Source organism: Diabrotica undecimpunctata, chromosome 5 (assembly GCF_040954645.1).
Source record: "Diabrotica undecimpunctata isolate CICGRU chromosome 5, icDiaUnde3, whole genome shotgun sequence".
NCBI classification, from domain to species: Eukaryota; Metazoa; Arthropoda; class Insecta; order Coleoptera; family Chrysomelidae; genus Diabrotica; species Diabrotica undecimpunctata.
In genome coordinates this window covers 68,274,723-68,297,488 of record NC_092807.1, presented here as the reverse complement: position 1 = coordinate 68,297,488, position 22,766 = coordinate 68,274,723, and the positions used below count along the sequence as shown (strand labels likewise).

General features: G+C 31.2%; 2 protein-coding genes across 7 annotated transcripts in view; one reads left to right on the top strand and one right to left on the bottom strand.

Moving 5' to 3' along the window:
• LOC140441371 (transmembrane protein 209) overlaps window positions 1-3,226 on the top strand; it is a 322,551-nt gene extending 319,325 nt beyond the window's left edge. For 2 of the 4 annotated variants that reach the window (XM_072532054.1, XM_072532055.1), the window contains exon 9: window positions 1,390-3,218. In XM_072532054.1, coding sequence (XP_072388155.1) covers window positions 1,390-1,518 — 129 coding nt within the window. In that variant the 3' untranslated portion in view covers window positions 1,519-3,218. Of the gene's footprint in view, window positions 1-1,389 lie in introns of all 4 variants that reach the window. The other 2 variants (XM_072532057.1, XM_072532056.1) reach the window with 2 other exon arrangements.
• tst (superkiller complex helicase subunit twister) overlaps window positions 1,799-22,766 on the bottom strand; it is a 626,755-nt gene continuing 605,787 nt past the window's right edge. For all 3 annotated transcript variants that reach the window (XM_072532052.1, XM_072532051.1, XM_072532053.1), the window contains 2 exons: window positions 21,066-21,200; window positions 1,799-7,996 (listed from right to left, as the gene is read on the bottom strand). In XM_072532052.1, the coding sequence (XP_072388153.1) occupies window positions 7,784-7,996; window positions 21,066-21,200 (348 nt within the window). In that variant the 3' untranslated portion in view covers window positions 1,799-7,783. The remainder of the gene's footprint in view (window positions 7,997-21,065; window positions 21,201-22,766) is intronic.

Here is a 22,766-nt window from a genome sequence, read left to right as displayed (position 1 = left end):
CACGCATTCACATGATAATAGTTTAGCTTACTTTATTTTAATTTATATGAAATATAAAACAAATAAACCCAAGGAAACTTTCAAATCAAGTTTAAAAAAAAAACAAATATACCGTTTACAGCACACAGTAATTCTATAAATACAGAATGAAGTGTAATAACGACATCGTATATTAAAATTTCAGGTTGTTTAGTATAATGAAAAAATAAGTACATATTTTGCAAAGGTTTCTGTTTTTTGAAGTATTGTATTAGGTCCTCTATAATAACAATAAAAATTAATTTACTGTGTTTAAATAAATAATTAAAATATTATTTTGGTACGCCCCTGCAACGTTGATAAGTTGAATATGATTTCGTCGCTTTAAGTGCGATGTCGCCAAGTAATCACCTTCAATTAAAAATTGTTTTAGTATATCTCTGTGTTGTTTTCACCTTTTCTAGTGTATTTCGAGAAATAGTAGTCTCAATAACGTCAAAAGCAAGACTAGCCATCGTTTCTGTCTTACCACTTGTTATAAGAAGTAAAATCTGTTATTGCACCTCCATAGTTCATCTTTTTGAATCCCTAGTTAAGTATTGTTGCTAATTTGGTGACTCCGACATTGTGGAGAAAATTCAAATCCAGTTTTTTAAAAGAATTTTACTTTTATCTTTTAACACACCAGACTACTTTGTTAGATTAGAAACTGGCCGTGTTAAAATTGTATACAATGGTGCTTTGGTGCTTGAACTATACTAAAGTTTCTATATTGTAGGAAGTAAATTCTTAGAAGTAACAGTGATGTTTCAGCGTTATTGTAGGTCTTCCAATGACGTACGAAAAATGTCATAAGCTAGCTACAGCTACCTGGGGATAGGTAACTCTAATGCCACAAATTGGTCGCATTGCTTCTGTAGTGATCCTTTCCCAACTTAACATGCTCCTTTTCTAACTTGGCTGCACCGTACTGAAGACGACCAATAGTCAGAAATACGTATATACGGTTGCCTTCCATCGATATATCTTTTTTGGTTTTCTGTTTTGCGAGACATGCCATTACATTTTACTATATATATATATATATATATATATATATATATATATATATATATATATATATATATATATATATATATATATATATATATGTATATATATATATATATATGTATATATATATATAATATAATACAGCAGACTCCCTCTATAACGAGAACTGAAATGGCAGACTAATTACCTCGTTATAAGCCGATCTCGTCCGAGAATCACATCCCCACAGGCCGTTAAGGTTCATCGAATACTCTAGAAAGATATATTACTCATACATTATCTATAAAATGTTTACTTATTTTCTATTTAATTAAAATTGTAATTAAACATGAAAATAATTTTTTTCTTAATTTTTAGGGATATAACAATTTATTCCACAGTATATTATTTTTCATATATCAAGTTAATAAAATTGAGCATGGAATGTTAGGAAGAATTAATCTTGGACGAGCAGGAGTAAACATTCTTTGGGTTATTGACCAGTGAAGCAAAACGTAGTATTATAAATATTGTAATTTAATAAATAAAAAGAAGAGTCATATAAAAATTTGTTTTTGTAAAATGTACAGGTATTTTTGTTTTCGAAAAATGTTTTCGGTCCTTTTAGACCATCATGTCTTGATCAAAACATGCGTGCTGTCACTTCATTATAGTAGCAAAAATCTTGAATGTTCCAGTTTATAAATTAAACTAAAAATTGTATATACATTTTGTGGCTGTACACATGTTTTATCAAGATTCACTCATATTAATGGTCTGATAGGACCGAAAACTTTTGATGAATTTTAAATAATCCATTTTGGATATTTTTATACACTCATGGACAAAAATATCGAAAATTTTGGATTTTTCTAATTTTTGTTTTTTCAAAATAAATTCTGGTCAATCAAGTCATTTATTGTGAAAAAGAGTTTATTTTAACAATATTTAATGAACAAGTTTTAAGTTTTTGTGCGGAGAAAATTGCGAAAAAAATAATGCCTAATAATAGGTAAATAAGGTTATTTCACTCTAAAGTATATTCATTTAGCAAATTCCCATCTGTAAACACATGCACGTGTTGATATTCGCCCTCTCATTCGTCAAGAGACTATTAAATATAATTTATTGCCTTAAGCCAGACAGATTCTCATGTTACAGATCCAAACTTGCCAGTCTGTTTAAATTAAAATTGTAGTGTGTTGCTTTTTAAGTTAATATATTGTGTGTTATATATTATAGTTATTGTTAAGTTATTTACTGGTCGTGTTATTTTTTAGAGTTTAGTTTAAGTGTTTAGTATTAAGTTTTGTAGTGTGTAGTGAACTTTTAGTATCCAAAAACAAAGTATTTGTTAACCAAAAGTAAAAATAGCTTGCGATAATCACTTTAATAAAGGTAAGAGAAACCAATATTTTAATTTATTGATGTTTCGAAAAGTTTTATTTCCTTTTTAGTCCATTTATTCACGGTTTTTGCTGTAAATACTAAAGAACCGCTTGGATTAACATGAAATTTGGCATATACATAGCTAACGGCAAAGAAAAAAGTGATATTGTGCCGATGTGTACTTTTGCCATGGGGGTAAGTTTCACCCCTTCTCGGGTGTGAAAAAACATGCGTTCAAAATAAGTCCAGAATTGAATAAACTGAATAATTCTAAGCAACTTTTATTTTATACAGTTTTTGCACAAAAAGTCAATACTTATCGAGTTATTTGCGAGTGAATATGATCATTTTTCAATAAAAAAAACCACGTGTTTAAATGAACATTATCAAAAATATAGATTAAAAAAAAATGATGGAGATTTTTTTTGTGGAGATCCTTCTTCATACAGAATTACAATCTGTGCTACTTGGACTTCATCGCAGCGTCGAATTGGTGACATACTTGTTTTAAACTTAGTTAAATCGAAACAATATTTAATTAAACTTAATAAATTAAACTCAAAATAACCGAATTAGTATGATTTTTCCGTTGCGTGAAAAAGGTTTTTTATGATAAAATATACGAATGACACTAACCGATGAATAAAGGTAAAAATATTTTAAACCTGTTGAATACATCAGCCTACTATATGAGTATCAATAGTAATCTAAAATTATTTTCAAATAATAGTGACTACAAAAATAATTGGAAAATTTCAAAATATTCCATATTTTTGTCCATGAGTGTACATAAATATACCATTTACTTGAGTGACGTTTATGTGTAATTTACTAAACCTTTGTAAACAGTATGATCTGGTAAATAAATCGTTTTACAATAAATAATTTGTTTACTTATTTTTTGTAGCTTATCGATAAATTTGCCACTGATAGTTTTCTAGAGCAGCCCTACTTGGATTAAGAGCCAAACTTTCACAATTCATTAATTTGTAGAAGTTTATTGGTTCTTTTTTACTTTTTAGCTTGGATTAAGGCCAAACTTTCACAATGCATTAATTTGTAGAAGTTTATTGGTTCTTTTTTACTTTTTAGCAGAGATATTTTTGGCATACTTTTGGTTATTGAAAATTTAAGGAATGTGCTTAGATTGTGATTATTGCAACAGTTTGTTGTTCTATTTTAATTGTTTTGTATAAAATTTATTGAGGTCGCTGGTTAAATGATTAGAATGATAACAAAGAAAATGCAATATTTTGATTGTGAATAAATTTGCAATTAATTGAAAAAACTGAAAAAAACGAATATACCTGGCTTAACTCATTGATGTTATCTGTATAAAGAAAAAACACTTACTATTTTGTAGCGGTTTCTGTGCTTTCGAGGCAGTTAACAAATAACAAAGACAAGTAAGTCAATTTCTTTGAACTTAAAAACAGATTGCCACGTGTTAGCCGGTTTAACAATGAGAATTTACTGAATAGAAGAAAAATAATATACTGTAATCTTTTAAAGTAAATAAGTAGTTAGAATATATCATTAAACAAGGTCATATTATAATACAGTAAAAAAATAATAAATGTAAAATATGTAAATAAATACTAAATACTTTCTAAGACACCAATGCTGTACCTGAGAGCCAGACTAATCCAACTCCATTTTTGTCTAATATAGGATATATACAGTAATGAACTGCTTGTTTCTTATTCTATAAGAGCCATATAAACCTTTCTCCATATACATAAAATTAGGGAAAATTTAGTTATTTAAAGAACCCCAAGTTAAACTTATTTTTAGATTTTTAGAGCCAAATAGACCTAATTGGTAGATGGGTTACTTTGGTTCAAAAAAGTTTATTTAAATAAACCTATCTTGGAGTTGGGTTTCTATGGTTCTAATTAGTTTTGCTTAGGTACAGCGCTGTTTATGTTGTGTCAAGTTAAATCCTAACCTAACTAAACTATTCAAATTAAAAAATAGTAGAACCGTTGAACTCTCATAAGCAAACAAAATTATTTCAAATGTGATTTTATTTGTTTGTGCAAGATTCTTTTTATCGTTTGATTGTAATATGGACAAATCCAAAATTATTATGTTTAACAGTAGAACAAGAAGAATGATGGAATGCTTAGTGGAAAATAAAACACATGCAAGGAATAGTGAACTAAATGCACTGCCCAATGAAGATACAACTTCACTGATGGAAGAAAACATATTCTCTTGTAATACAGGTAATACTGATGGTTTATCTGAATTACTTACTGGTTGGTAAAGAAGAAAATTACATTGACGTGGTTCCTATAGGACGCAGTGAAACAAATGAAGATGATTCAGATGCAGATCCGGACTTTATTCCGAGTGATTCTGACTCAGAAATTCATGCGGAACCCATTCAACAGCCTACCAAGAATACTCTACCATCATTAGCTCCATACTCGGATATAGATTCTGATGATGAAATTACAGTAGAAAATACTGGTGTACAAAAAGGTAAAAAGCGAGTACGGTGTGAAAAGCAGTGAAAAAAAAAACCTTAGGAAATCCAAAAAATGTGCTGGAAAAAAATACGTTTCATCATTAGGAAAATCCGTTCAAGCAAAACAAATGAAGCCTGCTTGTCGAAACTGTTGAAACCAATGCTCCACAAAATTGGATAAACTCAGAAGCGACATATTTTTAATGCCTTTTGGAATGAAGAAACAACTTAGGATTGCAAAAGACAATATGTTGCTTCGCATGTAAAATCCCAGGACATTGCTCGTAGACCGAGCTATCACCGAGAACCAAATCAATGACGGAAAAGAAAAATAAAATACTTTTACATGTACACTGACATCTAATAATCAGAATATAAAAGTGTGCAAAACTTTTTTCTTAAATACTCTTTCAGTTTCGAATACTTTCATTAAAACAGCTTTAAAAAAAGCTCTTAATTCTGGTATTATAACACCAGAGTTACGACATACCCCATCCAATAAATCATCGGAGGCTACTGTGGAGAGTATAAGAGAACACATTAAAAAGTATCCAACGTACCAGTCACACTATAGTTGAGAACGAACAAAAAAAAATTATTTAGGTGGCCACTTAAACATTTCCAAAATGTACTCCCTATACGTAGAAGAATATCAATCCTTTCGGCAGATTCCAGCAAAAGATTGGCAGTTTAGGCAAGTATTCAATGAAGAATTTAATTACTCCTTTCATCCACCATGTAATGATACATGTGACACTTGCGATTCATTTACTGTTAAACTTAGAGAAAAGTACATTGTGCAATGCCAAAAAAGAAAAAGTTAAAACTGATCAAGAAAATCATTCTACCTGGTGTATTTTGTGGGATGAGGTAAGAGGAGGACGTGGAGGTAATGAAATGGCCTCATACCTGTTGAAATGGGCTACTAATTTTTTGCATAACTCAGGTGCCAAGGAACTAACAATATGGTCATATAATTGTTCAGGCCAGAATAGGACCATGATGATGGTAATCTTGTACTTCTGGCTGGTGTTTAACATACCAGGGATTGAAATAAGAAGTCATAAATTTCTACTTCGCGGCCGCACACACCTGGAGGTTGATGGCGAACACAGCATTATAGAGAGAGGAAAAAACATTTATCATCCTCGGAAATATTTGCTTGTAATGATTGGGCTAATTTTATAAAAACTTGTAGGACTAAAAACCCATTTAGAGTAAGTGTCATGCAGTTACAGGAATTTAAGTCTAAGAATTAAGAATTTTTAAAAATTCCTTTTCGGATGAACACTTTCAAATTGTTGACTGTAACAGAAATGTTCATCGCTCGGTATGCCAAATTCCTGCGGAATTACCGTTGCTTCGAAACGAGAAGAAAAAATTAAATAATAGTAAGTACAATGATTTGATAAATATGTTAGACTGGATCCCTGAAGAATATAAGGAATATTATAGGAATCTTCCATATGGGGGAAGGTGAAGCTGAAGACTTAAATGAGTAAAATTTAGTATTTTGTAACTTATTATAAATAAAAGTTTATAATTTACGATAGCAATGTTAATACCTTTCTTATTCTTATTGTATGTTGTTGATTTTATTACACGCATGTACTATTCATACTGATACTATATTAGAGCTAAAGTGACCCAACTCCATTAATTATTAAACTATTTAATTTAAAGCAGTGTCGTTACACAAATAAACTGTTTTGGATGGGTTGGAGTCAATAAAAGGGCTATGTTTAAAGGGTGTGTTTACAATTATTATCAAGAGCTGCTAAAAAAGACAAAATATCTTACAAGGTTGAACTAGAAAGAAAAAACAATTTTTGTTAACTTACCAAATAAAATTAGTTTAGTAAATAAAAATTGCTGCTAATACATCTTAAAAATAATTAATATAAAAATGTCCTAATCTAATAAATGCTTCTCTGAAATTTTTAGTATAATTTTGAAAACATTTTTTTAATACAAAAACAATTGAATTTATAAATAAGTTAAAATAGCAACCAATTACAAATAAGCCTCAATGTCATAAATGCTAACTTAAAATTTTTATTTTTGACAATTATATTGCCAAAAATTAAATTTTGTTTAAAAATTCTTTTTTGTTTAGTAACAAAAAAGAAGAAGATTTATTCACCATTGACAGATGTCTGAAAAAATGTAACAGATATATGGAAAATTAAATCAAAATGTGACATTTTTACAAGTTTTATATATAAATTACAAAGAAAGAATATAATTATAAATTTTGCTTAGATTTTGAATTTCTGATCTTTTGTTTAAATTATTATCACTTTTGCTAATACAAACCATTTTGCAGAACGACGTTAAAAAACAATTTTTTAGTTAAAAATAAAATATATGTCAGTATCGATAGATTGACATTAATTCATATTTAATTACCGTTTATATCACAAATGCAAAACTTTGTTTCTGTGCTTCCTGTTGTTTTTCCTCTGAGGTTTGGAGACAAACAGAATGCGAATTTCCCATTTACTACGTCTCGACAAGAATACATATCTACCTTCGACTTCGCGTGGCAGGCAACAAAACGGTCAAGCATATCAATTACCTATGAACATATTTTTAATTTATATACTTTGGCCCTCGCGTATTTTCAGGATCTAATAAAAAATATATGGGTAGGTACACATGTTTATGATTTCTAAAAATAAGTCGTAAAAATAAGTCAAATTAAACCTACTAAAGACTAAACAAAAAAACTTAAAATAATGTGTATCCTCAATATATTTCAAGATTTTTTTAGAAACTTGAATAATTTACAACGTATCCAAAGATAGTTTATTAGTTACAAACTTGTAAACAATTTTTATATGCACTCTAATAGAGATGTTTAATATTGTAAAAAAATCTTCTCTTTAGTTTTTTATGTTGTAAAACTATCTAAACAGGATCTGTTAATGTATACAAACTGGCGGTAAAAACTATGTCTCTCTTTATGGATGTAGACGCCTCTTCCATTTTATTTTTGAGTTCAGGATCTCCTACAATTCTAGCAGCATCCCTGACGTCCATAATAGTTTCATTTAGTTGTTGAATACATCGCACGATGATACCTTCCTGAATATCTGTCAATTTCATAATTTCTGCAAAAGGCTAAAAATATAAAAGGTGATGTTAAAACAAGATTTTATCTGACTTAAATGATCATATACATACACACACACACACACACACACACACACACACACGCATATATATATATATATATATATATATATATATATATATATATATATATATGTATATATATATATATATATATATATATATATATATATATATATATACAGTTTGAACGAATTTAAAACGGAACATACGAAATCAATGTATTTCGGCTCAACTCCGCTCTAGGTGGTTGGCCAACAAAAGGTTGTCAAATAATTATATTATAAAAATCCAATACTTCAGCGGGCTGCTGGATTCTGAATTCATTCAAGAACAAGTCAAAACTCCCCCCAAATAGGTTGCCTAGAATCACTGTGAAAACTAGTCTACACAAGCAGTTATTATGCTGTCAAACCACTTATCGCTTCCTTATAGTCCAAGAGATAGAGCCGAAATTTTGAACTGATCAGTAATATGATATTTCTCTATTGGAATATATTCATTGTAACTGGGTTAAGACTTTGCCTTACAGGCGGACGCCCCTCGTGCATCGAGCAAAAAGACAAAAGAGGGAATCTAATCGTTATGAAAAGGCGACCAAAAAAGTGGCCTCTGATGGCGGACATATCCGGAAATGCGAATGCGCCAAATTTAAATTTTCCGACCCTTATTAACAGTAGCTATAAAATAGTTTTCAGAATGTGTCTTAGACGAGAAAATTTTAATTAAATATTAACGATAACAGTCTAAAATGTGAAACAATTGTTAAAAAACTTCAATATAAATAATATTTCATGTGACAGTTGGTACAAATAATAACATAACCCAACTAAATTTGATTTCTTAAACAAGGAAAGACTCTCTTTTCTTGTTTAATTTGGCCTCTCAAGATGGCACTTCCTGTCTAACAATATTTTTGCCCCCACTACCTTTACATTCCCTCTTTTGTCTTTTTGCTCGATGCCCTCGTGGTACAGGGGGTGGCTATACAGGGATGAAGTTGTCATTTTTTTCGGAAAAATTAACGATCGATAATATGGCTGAAAATTTGCCTAGAGTAAGATCTTGGTATAACTAGACGAAATCCCAAAGGGCGGACGCGAGAGTGGATACATAAGGGGTGGCGGACAGGGGTGAAGTTGCAATTTTTTGGGGAAAAATTAACGATAAGTAATATGTCCGCCATTTTCATGGCTCATTATTTAGCCCCTAAAAACTTTAAATCCAAAAGGGCGGACAGCTGGGTTGGTACAGAGAGCCATAAAACGGGGTCAAATGTACCACTTGCCTGCGCATTTTAGGTCTCGGTAACAATTTTCAAACTGATTTTATTATGATATTTTTATACCGATTGATTTGAAAATGTGTATGCTCACTTCTGTTACTATTCTGAGAAGCGTCAATTAGAGTTTTCCTCAAAATTTTCCAAAAAAATTTCCGTAAATGAAAATTTTCGTAATTTTTTGAGGTAAAATCTAATTTGTAGAATCCTTTCGATTTTCTGTAAGTTATACCATGAATTTTTTTCCAAAAATTTTCAAACGATTTTTCCTATAAGAAAAAAAAAATAAGAAAAACTTTTCTAAAACATTTGATAAAACTCTACGTCATCGTCTGAATCTTTTATAGAATATTTTGTAGTTTTAAAATGATATTATGATAATGTTTTTTTTTTAAACTAAAGTCATATTTACTTTACAAATCACATTTTTTTCTTAAATATAAATATTTTACGAATTAATTTTTAATTGAATAAATTTTTGATATTTGATATTTTATTAAATTAAAGTAATTTTATAATGTTAACTATTAAATATTTTTGGTATAACAAATAGTAATTTTACTTATTTTTTATTACAATAAAAAGGTTTTTAAATTTATATTGCATAAATAATGGTTGTTCAGATATAAGAAAAATTTGATTTATTATTACATTAATATTCAAATACAAAATATATTATTTCTATTTATCAATAGGTAAAATTCAATTTGTAGAATTCCTTTAACATTTTACAAATAATTATTAATAAAAATCAATTTAATAGTGGAATTATCAATTTTTTAAGTTTTGAAATTTACTTTGTAGATATTTTCAATATTTTTTTTAACTTTCAAATTGATTGAATTTTTTTTTCATTAGTTAATTATAATTTTACAAATTCTGGTTGGACATTAATTTTGCATCATTATTATTTTAAAATATTAAAATAATAATGATGCGCGTTCCATTTAGATCAGTAATTCTAGACGCATGCGCTAAATGTAATAAGTATCAAGATGCTTTTATCCAACTTGGTGAAACTGACTTCGATTGTAATGAAGTTTTTGAAACCTTAGAAACTTTCATATGTCACTTATATGGAACAGGACTAACGAGAACAATTCCAAAAAGAAAAGTAAACGATGTTAGATTTTCACTATTTAACCGGCAGTATAATTTGCATGATGCGAACGAGCCTTTAAAAAAAAACTAAAAAATTTCGATGCTTCAAGCTTACCACCATGTCAAGATGAATTACACCAACATCTACTGCGAGCTCATTATATTTCAAATATTTGGACAAATGCTCATAAAAAAGTACCAACAGAATTGATTGTTGAAGAACATGGTTGGGAGTTTGAAGATGAAACATATAAATTCAAATGGTTTAGTGGACCTCAGATGCCAGAATCAGTTCGAGAAGTAGTGATTGAAAATGAAGCAGATAATGAATGTGATATTATTGAAAGTGAACGTGACGAAGATGATGAATGTGATGACATCAATGAGAGTGAGAAAAATGACGAAATTTTTAAAGTTTTTCTAAATTTTTTTTTCTTATCGGAAAAATCGTTTGAAAATTTTTGGAAAAAAATCATGGTATAACTGACAGAAAATCGAAAGGATTCTACAAATTAGAATCTAATTTGTAGAATCTAAATTATCTAAAAAAATTACGAAAATTTTCATTTACGGAAATTTTTTTGGAAAATTTTGAGGAAAACTCTACTTGACGCTTTTCAGAATAGTAACAGAAGTGAGCATACAAATTTTCAAATCAATCGGTATAAAAATATCATAATAAAATCAGTTTGAAAATTGTTACCGAGCCCTAAAATGCGCAGGCAAGTGGTACATTTGACCCCGTTTTATGGCTCTCTGTACCAACCCAGCTGTCTGCTCTTTTGGATTTAGAGTTTTTAGGGGCTAAATAATGAGCCATGAAAATGGCGGACATATTACTTATCGTTAATTTTTCCCCAAAAAATTGCAACTTCACCCCTGTCCGCCACCCCTTATGTATCCACTCTCGCGTCCGCCCTTTGGGATTTCGTCTAGTTATACCAAGATCTTACTCTGGGCAAATTTTCAGCCATATTATCGATCGTTATTTTTCCGAAAAAAATTACAACTTCATCCCTGTATAGCCAGCCCCTGTACCACGAGGGGCGTCCGCCTGTAAGGCAAAGTCTTAACCCAGTTACAATGAATATATTCCAATAGAGAAATGTCATATTACTGATCAGTTCAAATTTCGGCTCTATCTCTCCGACTATTAGGCAAGCTCCTCTTTCCTTTAAAGGAGACAGATAGTTGAACGATATTTTATACAATGTCTATCACCGGGTATGGATTTATTTTTGTCCAAGTTTTATATTGGTCCACTATTTCAAATGCAGTTCAAACAGACATATATTAAATTGTATGTTCCGTTTTAATTTCGTTCAATCTGTATGTATGGTTTGTTATTTCCTGACCGTGAATATTTAAATAGAAACTTTTTTACTTCCTGAGTTTGTCGGTCTGATGTAAATAAAACTATTAAAATTTTGTTTAAACGTTTCGGCAAATTTGCAATATTCAATAAGCACTTTATTAAACTTTAAACATTACATTTTACATTTAAATTTCATCTTTACACTTTTTTAAAAAGTTTAACATGAATTAAAAATTGGTATCTGCCATTGACAGATGACATCTGGCAGATATCTTAAAGTATGAGTGGTTCAGGGTTGTATATTAAAAGTCTGCCATAGTGCATTTAAAAAACAACTCAATTTATTAAATTATGATACATATTGGAAAGATCTTTGATGTCAGTCTTATTATTGATGGAATTGGGATCTTTTTTTATGTGAATCATCTCCAATATGCATCTTTTGTTGTAATTTGGTTCTTTTTCCAAAATCTGTACATTTTCAAAATCAAAGAAAATAGCCATTCTTTTGATTTTGAAAATGCGATTTTACTAGAATTGCTTAAATAAATTAAGAATGAGTCCTCGTTTAAAATTTTATATTTTAAGAAAATTGGAAATAACTCAGAACACTCTATACATAGGTATAGGGAAGTCTTATGAAACTATACCTTATTATTTGCCGACAATTAGAAAATGCAATAAAATATAGGGTGTACCATAAGAAAAAATATAACTTTGTTACGTCGCACTTTATTGGGACGCCCTGTATATTTCAAAATAATTTTAAAATGTAGCCCTTATCAACCTTCAAACTATAAATTTAAAATTTTTTAAAAATCTTTTACCGTTTCGCTGTAATCTTGCGTCTCGTTAGTGGTGACTCACCCTGTATATATATATATATATATATATATATATATATATATATATATATATATATTGTTATGCTATGTAAAATTGAAAATAATATTGATTTGCTCTTAATATATTTCAAGGTACAAAATTTAATTCAAGTAATTCAACTAATAAACTATAAAAGATATTTCGAAGAAATGAAAACCCATTATCCTGGATGACCTGTAGTAAACAAAATTTAAGATATGCATAAATTATTTTCTTTATAAAATATATTCGAGTGACGTGAATGAGCTTAAGTGAAATGAACAATGCGTCCGGGTTTTCCAAATGGACTTGTACAGTGAATAAGACAATAGGATAGAATATTTAAAAATTATATTTCTCCGTTAGTTCTTAAGAATTTGTAGAAACCGATTAGCATGTTAATAGTTTTTAGGAAATTTATAATTGTAGGTAAAATTGTTGTTTGTTTTTTAAATGGTAGATGGGGATAAGTGTGACGAACTGTGATTGGAGGAGATTGAAAAAAAGTGGGATAGCTATGTAGAAATGAGAGTTTAGCTAGATTTTTAAGGAAGAAAAGATAATCAGTTGTTTTCCAAAGGTGCAAGGCGAACAGTCGTTGTTCTCTGGTGGTTCCCAAGTGATAGTAAGCATTAGAAGTGAATGTTTGTGAGTTTTCTTGGAGTTAGTGTATCTGACGGAAGCTGATCCAGAAAAATATTGTAAGTTATACTTTTCTACTTATATATTCCAAGAGTCACTGTTCAGGCAAGCACGAGAGATTCAGTTTATCGAGAGGAGAAGAGGCTAGCATCTTTTTGAACGATACGTGCATCTGAAGGAGATCATTGAACACGAGAGGCTCGCAATAATTTGTTGTAAGATTGCTGATTACCTAGGGAACTACTAAGAATAGATAGTGTAGGCTACAAGAAACAAGGATTTGGACAACTCATCATCAGAGAGATAGTTTTTTTTTACCATTCGTCAGTTTTTCTTTATCAACAAAGTTTTTTTTTAATTGCTTCAGAAAAGATATAAATATTTATCAGGAGATATAGAACAACAATTTTGATTTGAAATTTTAATTTATATAGTATATAACATTAATTTTTGAAGGTTCACGTACGTAGAACAAAATTTTGATAATCATTATATGAGATATTTTTTGTTGAAGATATTTGAGTGTGAATTTTATTTCAATATATAATTTTGTATCATATATGTTTATTATTCCGGTATTCCTTAGACCTTACCTATCATATGTAAAGCATATATATTGAAGCACGAATATAACCCTGAGATAAGAGAATTAAATAGTGTGATAAAATCATAATTGCATCATTTAAATAAGTTTAATTAATTAATTAATTAGCTAATTAATTGCTTGGCGCACCTCTGACTTTTAATATCACATTAACTGGCTTCCAAAACGTGGTGGCTTGAAAATATCGCAGCTTTACGTATGATGGTAGGGAAAGAGATCCGGAATAAGTACAGGTGATCCAGAGATAAAAAAATAACATTGAGGGAATTTGAATTTGAAAGTATTTTGACAATTTTTCCAGTGGATAAAAATTTGATTTATTGATTGATCGTAGTTAGTTGATATTTACTGCTATTGAATTATTTGATTTTTATTTTCTTTACCAATCGTACATTTGTATTTATTTTGAATTATTTGAATGTTACGGATTGCATATTTGATATTTGTCGTGGAAATTTATTAAATTTGGGGAGACATATTTGTCGTGTTCTGCAACATATAGAGTGTGGTAAAATTTCACATTTGGCGGGGACAAAAACAGTAACGAAAAGAAACAATATGTCGACCACAAGGAGTCAAAGCAAAATGCAAGAAAGGAAGGAGGATAACAGAGAAGAGGAAACAATTGTTGAAGAAGGATCGGATAATGAAGGAAATGCTACAATAATGGAGGAAAGAAAGAAACAGGGATGTTAGAAAAATTATTAGCAATGATGCAAATACAGACACAAACAATGAATGAAACATCAAAGAAAATGAATAGAAATCAACAAGAAACGAAACAAACAATGAGCAATATAGAGCAGCGTCTGGAAAACTATGAACAGAAAATTAAAGGATGTGTTAAGGGGATAAAGAAAGAACTGATACAACAAATAGAAGAGATTAATGAAATTAAAAATAAAATGGGAGAACAGGAAAAGAAAGTAGAAAACAAGATGAAGGAAATCAAGATTGTCCAGAAAAAGGAATTAGATCAGTTAGAAGAAAAAATTGAAATGGCGCTACAAGAAGACAGGAAAGAAGTAGAAAGGAGATTAAAGTAAAATGAAAATCACATTGCAGAAATTGAACTAAGAGGAGCAGAGAGAAAAGAAGTTATCGTCCATGGAACAAGCGAGGCGAAAATACAATTTGGCGGGGATATTAGAAAAACACACCCAGTACCGTTTGTTAAAAAATTGAAAACTAAATTGCAACATGTTAGATATTTTGAAGATTGCAAAGAAACAATTAGAAACCATCTGAAAAAAGAAGCAGCGTTATGGTATGAAAGCAAAGAAGATGAGTTTGAAAATTGGACAGATTTCGAAAATAAATTTCTCAATTATTTCCGGGGGGAAAATAAACAGCGGGAAATCAACCAAGGGCTACAGAATGGAAAATATCACGAGAAAATGGGAATATCTGAAGAAAGATATGCTTTGCAGATATTTAACAATTCAAAATATCTAGATTACAAATACTCTACCGAACAACTGGTAGAAATGATAAGCAGACATTTCGAAGAAACGTTGGAGGATCACGTGATTTTGAGAAACTATCAAGATATTGATAGTTTGTGCCAATTCCTTCAATTAAAAGAAGCGAAAAGAAGAGAAATGAGAAACAGAAGACAACATGACAAATACAATGGACCGGAAAGAAGGTACCAAGCAAATTATGACCAGAGAAAACGACATCCCCGATCAACAAATGAATATAGGCCAAGAGAATACCACAATTACACTAGACAACAAAATTATGATAACCGGAATGACACACAAAATAGAACATATGAAAATCACAACAGGAACAGAGCTGCACAAAATCCTCCGAATAGGAATACGAACGAACAAAGGGACGGTAGAAATAATCATAGCTTCCAACGACAAAATAGAAGGGAGATGAATCATGTAGGAGTAGAAAACGAGGAAGAAGATGTATGCAATGAATCCAGACAGGATTTTCAATAAAGCATCCACTAAACAAAAGTAAAAAACTCTCCGGTATATTTTGTCACCCGAGAGAGTTTATACAGTTGGCGGGAAACGAAAGACAAAATTCTAATTCCAATCCAATATTTTTAGATGCCTTTATAAAACATAAAGCGATTAAAATTTTGATTGATTCTAGATCGGAGATATCGTTAATCAATACAAAACTAGTAAAAGAATTAAATTTGGACAGATTTGTGTATAAGATTCCTAGGGTTGCTTTAGTGGGTGCAAACAATAAAAAATTGACGACAGTAAACGAAGGTTTGGGAGTACGGTCAGAGTGGGAGACCAATTCTATATTATGCAATGTGTGGTGATCGAAGATTTAAATCATGATATGATAGCGGGAATTGATGAATTGAGTGAAAAACATATCACCATTAATTTTTCGGAAAATAAACTGGAAATCAGAGCAGAACCAGACAACACAGAAGAAGAGAAGGAAATAGATAGGAAAAAAATTTTTCAAAGGATAAATGAACAGGAAAAACATAAAGAAATCAATATGACTGTAGAGGATAAGCCGAAAGTACAAGAAAAAAATCAATCAGAAAAGAAAAAGAGAAGGAATAAAAAGAAGAAGAGTTCAAAAAGAAAGCAGGAAAACAAGGTGGAGACCAGAGAAAAACAGGAAATAGAAGGTACAGAAGAATTGTTGGCAGCCGATGATAAAACAGAAAGGAAGCCGGAAGAAAAGGAAGCTATCATAAGAGAAATGAAAGGAGTAGAAACGTGGTGCTCGGAATACCAAATGGAAATTGAAGATAGAGAAACAACAGAAGAAGAAATAAAGGATGAGGACAGAGAAGAAATGGCAATTATAGACGAGAATCCAGAATTTTGTGAAGAAATATTATGGACAGTGAACACACGTGAACAAAAATTGGATGAAAGAGAAAAGCAAAGGGTTGAACAAGAAGATAACTTATATTTTAAGAGGGTCGATGGTAAAGAACTATATGTAATCATGGAGCAGATGGCAAAAGAAGTTTTTTTAAAGTTACACTGTGACAACGGACATATTGGAAGCAGGAAGGTGTGGCTTATGTTCAGGGAGAACTACATTTGTCGACAGGACTATTCGCTCCGTGCGTGACTGACGCGACACCTACCGCCTTCATATGACAGTTTTGGACCTAGCAATTTTCAGGTTAAACATATGACATATGTTTGACATTGTTAAATACATGCGAAATTGACAATTATTAATAATTAACTTTTTAATTATATTTTTTTAGTTTATGTACAAAATAAATGTAGTATTAAAAACTGGGTTTCTCAAAATTCATCATAATATATCTTTTCAACCACAAACGGAAAAGAAAGGGAAAAAACTAGTACTGACAAATCAAGTTTTTCACGTGAAAGAGCATATATTTAAAAACAGTAATAGTAAAAGTTATAATATAAAAGCTAAAGTCATCAGGCACTCTGCAGTTAGCTTGAAGTCTTATAAAATATCATTTAAGGTAAATTATTTAAATTTTTCCTATTTCAATTGCATAAAAATGAATTATGTGATATTTACTTTTTCATATTAATAGCACGGATCCATCTTTTTCTTTTCTCTAATTTATATGTAATCTTTGGGAACCTATAAAAACTACACTTACTATTTTTGCTATTATTAGCACAATTAAATACGCAATATGTATTTGTACATATTTTTGATAAAATTTATGCGTAAAAAGGTAGGGCCAATTTTGTCATATTTCGCCGCTACGCACGCATCGTTTCAAAGTACCCCTACCATGGTCACACACCGATGACACCGGTCATGGTGACTCGAAATTGTGTGACATGTCAGAAGTATAAAAGTAGGAACTTCAAAAATGAAAACGTCACAAAAAACGTCGTAGCGCGGAAGAAACTGGATATTGTCGCCATTGATATGTTGAGCGATTTGATACCAACAACACAGAGGAATAAACACATACTAGTTATGGTGGATCTTTTCTCAAAATATGTTAAATTGTACGCATGTCGAACCACGAAAGGAATTGAAATACTTCGGAAGATAGACGATTTTATAGAAACAGTGGGAAGACCAGACAACATTTTATTGGACAATGCGACATACTTTAGGAACGAACGCTTTAAAGGGGAGTTAAGAGAGAGAGGCATCAATACAAAATTTATAAGCATCCGCCATCCACAGAGCAACCCATCGGAGCGTTTTATACAAGAAGTCACAAAATTTCTACGAATTACTGCTGAAGAACATCATCGACATTGGGACAGAAAAGTGTTTGAGATCGAGACGTATTTGAACTGTGCACCAAATACGGTTACCAAAGGGACGCCTTTATATATAATGAAAGGAACAATGCCTACAAAACCGTGGGAAGACACCGCCCCCAGACAATACGAAGAAGTGATCGAGCTGGTTCAAAGAAGATTGAGACGAAGTGGAGAGAAATATCTCCAAAGGCAAGAGAGGACCCGAAGAAGAAGGCCGATCACATTCCAGAAAGGAGATAAAGTTTTAGTGAGGGCACTGAGGGTGTCGAATTTACAAAATGGTATTTGTGCTAAATTCATGTCGGTATTTGAAGGTCCATATAGGGTCAATACGGAAAATGGGGTAAATAGTTATGCATTAGCGCACATAGAGACAGGCAATATACGGGGTATTTTTAACATTCACGACATATATCAGTATCATGAGTAGATTTTAATAACATAATGAAATAATTTGATCCTGAAAAACTTATGTCATTAAAAAAATTAACAAAGAGTTTTCGGCAAATCAAATGGCGGGGAGTTGAGTGACGTGAATGAGCTTAAGTGAAATGAACAATGCGTCCGGGTTTTCCAAATGGACTTGTACAGTGAATAAGACAATAGGATAGAATATTTAAAAATTATATTTCTCCGTTAGTTCTTAAGAATTTGTAGAAACCGATTAGTACGTTAATATTTTTTAGGAAATTTATAATTGTAGGTAAAATTGTTGTTTGTTACCTAAATGGTAGATGGGGATAAGTGTGACGAACTTTGATTGGAGGAAATTGAAAAAAAAGTGGGATAGCTATGTAGGAATGAGAGTTTAGCTAAATTTTTTAGGGAGAAAAGATAATCAGTTGTTTTCCAAAGGTGCAAGGCGAACAGTCTTCTCTGGTGGTTCCCAAGTAATAGTAAGCATTAGAAGTGAATGTTTGTGAGTTTCTTGGAGTTAGTGTATCTGACGGAAGCTGATCCAGAAAAATATTATAAGTTATACTTTTCTACTTATATATTCCAAGAGTCACTGTTCAGGCCGGAACGAGAGATACGGTTTATCGAGAGGAAAAGAGCTAGCATCTTTTTGAACGATACGTGCATCTGAAGGAGATCATTGAACACGAGAGGCTCGCAATAATTTGTTGTAAGATTGCTGATTACCTAGGGAACTGCTAAGAATAGATAGTGTAGGCTACAAGAAACAAGGATTTGGACAACTCATCATCAGGGAGATAGTTTTTTTACCATTCGTCAGTTTTTCTTTATCAACAAAGTTTTTTTTTTAATTGCTTCAGAAAAGATATAAATATTTATCAGGAGATATAGAACAACAATTTTAATTTGAAATTTTAATTTATATAGTATATAACATTAATTTTTGAAGGTTCACGTACGTAGAACAAAATTTTGATAATCATTATATGAGATATTTTTTGTTGAAGATATTTGAGTGTGAATTTTATTTCAATATATAATTTTGTATCATATATGTTTATTATTCCGGTATTCCTTAGACCTTACCTATCATATGTAAAGCATAGATATTGAAGCACGACTATAACCCTGAGATAAGAGAATTAAACAGTGTGATAAAATCATAATTGCATCATTTAAATAAGTTTAATTAATTAATTAATTAGCTAATTAATTGCTTGGCGCACCCCTGGAACAGTCGTTGTCCTCTGGCGGTTCCCAAGTGATAGTAAGCATTAGAAGTGAATGTTTGTGAGTTTTCGTGGACTAAGTGTATCCTGACGGAAGCTGATCCAGTAAAATATTGTAAGTCATACTTTTCTACTTATATATTCCAAGAGTCACTGTTCAGGCCGGAACGAGGGATTCAGTTTATCGAGAGGAGAAGAGTCTAGCATCTTTTGAACGATACGTGCACCTGAAGGAGATCATTGAAGACGAGAGGCTCGCAATAATTTGTTGTAAGATTGCTGATTACCTAGGGAACTGCTAAGAATAGATAGTGTAGGCTACAACGAACAAGGATTTGGACAACTCATCATCAGAGAGATAGTTTTTTCTTTTTTTTACCATTCGTCAGTTTTTCTTTATCAACAAAGTTTTTTTTTTAATTGTTTCAGAAAAGATAGAAATATTTATCAGGAGATATAGAACAACAATTTTGATTTGAAATTTTAATTTATATAGTGTATAACATTAAATTTTGAAGGTTCACGTACGTAGAACAAAATTTTGATAATCATTATATGAGATATTTTTGTTTAAGATATTTGAGTGTGAATTTTATTTCAATATATAATTTTGTATCATATATGACTATTATTCCGATATTCCTTAGACCTTACCTATCATATGTAAAGCATAGATATTGAAGCACGACTATAACCCTGAGATAAGAGAATTAAATAGTGTGATAAAATCATAAATGCATCATTTAAATAAGTTTAATTAATTAATTAATTAGCTAATTAATTGCTTGGCGCACCTCTGACTTTTAATATCACATTAATGTATATATATATATATATATATATATATATATATATATATATATATATATATATATATATCTGTACCTGGGAGGGAAAGGGCACTATGTCCATTTTTTTTAAATTTTGATCTCAGCACTATCTTACTAAGCTCTTTGTGCTCTATATAGTCGTATAAAGCACTATGTCAAATTCATCATATTAACACAGATAGGCTGTGGTAAACAGCATTATGTCACATATTTGGTTTAAGGTAAAAGGCACCATCTACGCTATTATAACCTTAAAAAATATTTTATGGGTTAGAGGAAAAAAGCATCATGTTTGATTGAATCTAGTTTTGACAGTTGAAAGTTTGTGTTATGATGTGCTTTGTTTTTGTTCCAGTTTTATGTTATAATTTATAACTATTATACTTCTTTTGTGGTAATATAGTGATTAGAAGTGAAAAAGAAAATGAACCCTGAGAACTCTCGTGGCAAAATGCCATGCAACTTGGCACTAAATTTACAAGTTACTTGTTATTAGCAATATGTGTATATTAAACTCTAATGATGATTGCTTGTCAGATTTCAGCGAACTTACTTTATTAGTAGCCCATTCATAAACAAAATGAACTAATCCAAAATTCAATTCTTCTTGAAACTCATCAGTCTGAATGCCCAAACTTAACTCTTCTGTACCTATTTCTCTATGCACATCTTGAATTTCTTTAATAGCCTGAAAAACGTATATACATTATTTCTTTAAACTTCACAGCACGTCGTCAATGATATTTTTTTATGTCATTAAAGTATAACCAACTGATAATTCTCTAACAATACTTTTAGTTTTATTTTATTTTGACTTATAAAGTATATGAATTTTGACGTATATATCAATTATACATTTGACATTATTGATTTGGGTTTTGTGGTAGCCGTTTTGTAGAACAGAAAGAATAGAAGCATTCAAAAACATCTAAAGCCCATTCCATCCAAAAAAGAAATCTTGCCGCCGGATCAACCCACCTTTCTACCTTTTATTAAACGTGTCACTGACAAGATCAGTAGAACTCTTATCACTCTAAACATGAAAACCATCTTCACTACTCACTCCAAGTTGTCCAATTTCGTCAGATCCGTAAAAGACCAAATCCCCAATGAAGACCATTTTGTCTACGAAATACCTTGTTCCTGTTGCCCACGTTCATACATAGGACAGACAACCCAACGAATCCATAACCGTATTTACAAACATTCTCTATCAGTCAAACATTCCGATATTAAAAAAAAGGTAAAAAAGAAATAATTAGACTTACTCACAATCAGTTTAATTTTACTACCTAAGACGACCGGTTTCGCTTACTAAAATTTGCAAAGCATCATCAGGTCGGTGGTACAAAGTAAATTAAATGCTGAAATTATAAAAAGCCCATATTAGGGTGCTGTCTTATAAGGATATAGATCAAAAAGTTATAGATTAAAAAAGTTTTAGTAATTATGCCAATATTACATGTCTGTTAATTAATATGCATAAATTGCATTAGCAGACAGAGTAACAACCCACAAATTGGTAAGAGAAAAAAAGTCTGTTGAATTGTGATAGGTGAATATAGGTGATAGGTGATAGATGAAGGTCGTTATACTGGAAAATACGGACCTAACTATGACCCACAGCGTCCAGCGGCTATACAGGGATAAATTCCCTGAATTAGCTGGCCTTGAAGAGACTTTTGAAGTGCTGGAACAGACAACAACAATACGAAAGGGCGCAGAGAGACGCACCAAATCTCAGAAGATTTTAAAAATTAGAACGGCTGGCACGCAAGAAGACATGTGGCATATCCTAGAACGTGTCAGAGAGGAGGCCTTCCCAAATGCCTCTGTGGCCTTACACCACGTGAGCTTTATGTCAGTTGGAGATTTGAGGAAGATGGCAGAGGTTATCTTTAAAGCGACTAGCAACATGGTACAAGTACATACTACTGCCACAAGAAAGGACAGGCCGACCTACGGCTTCATCGTGTCGAAAAAGGACACAAGCTACACCCAACTCCTAGAGGGGGTACAGGATGCCGTGGGCAAGACAAATGCTATTCAGGCAATCCGTAGCCTCCGGAGTACTAGGGATGGTAAGTTACTTATCACCCTAGATAAGGACCCAGATGCCGTCAAGGCAATAAAGACTGCCATTGCGTCCAAAGATAGCGGCTTCAAGGCAAGACAACTGGGACAAGATAGGTCCACGGTTATACATGTCAGAGGTATGACCGCGAATACAAACACAGAGACATTGCAAAATGCA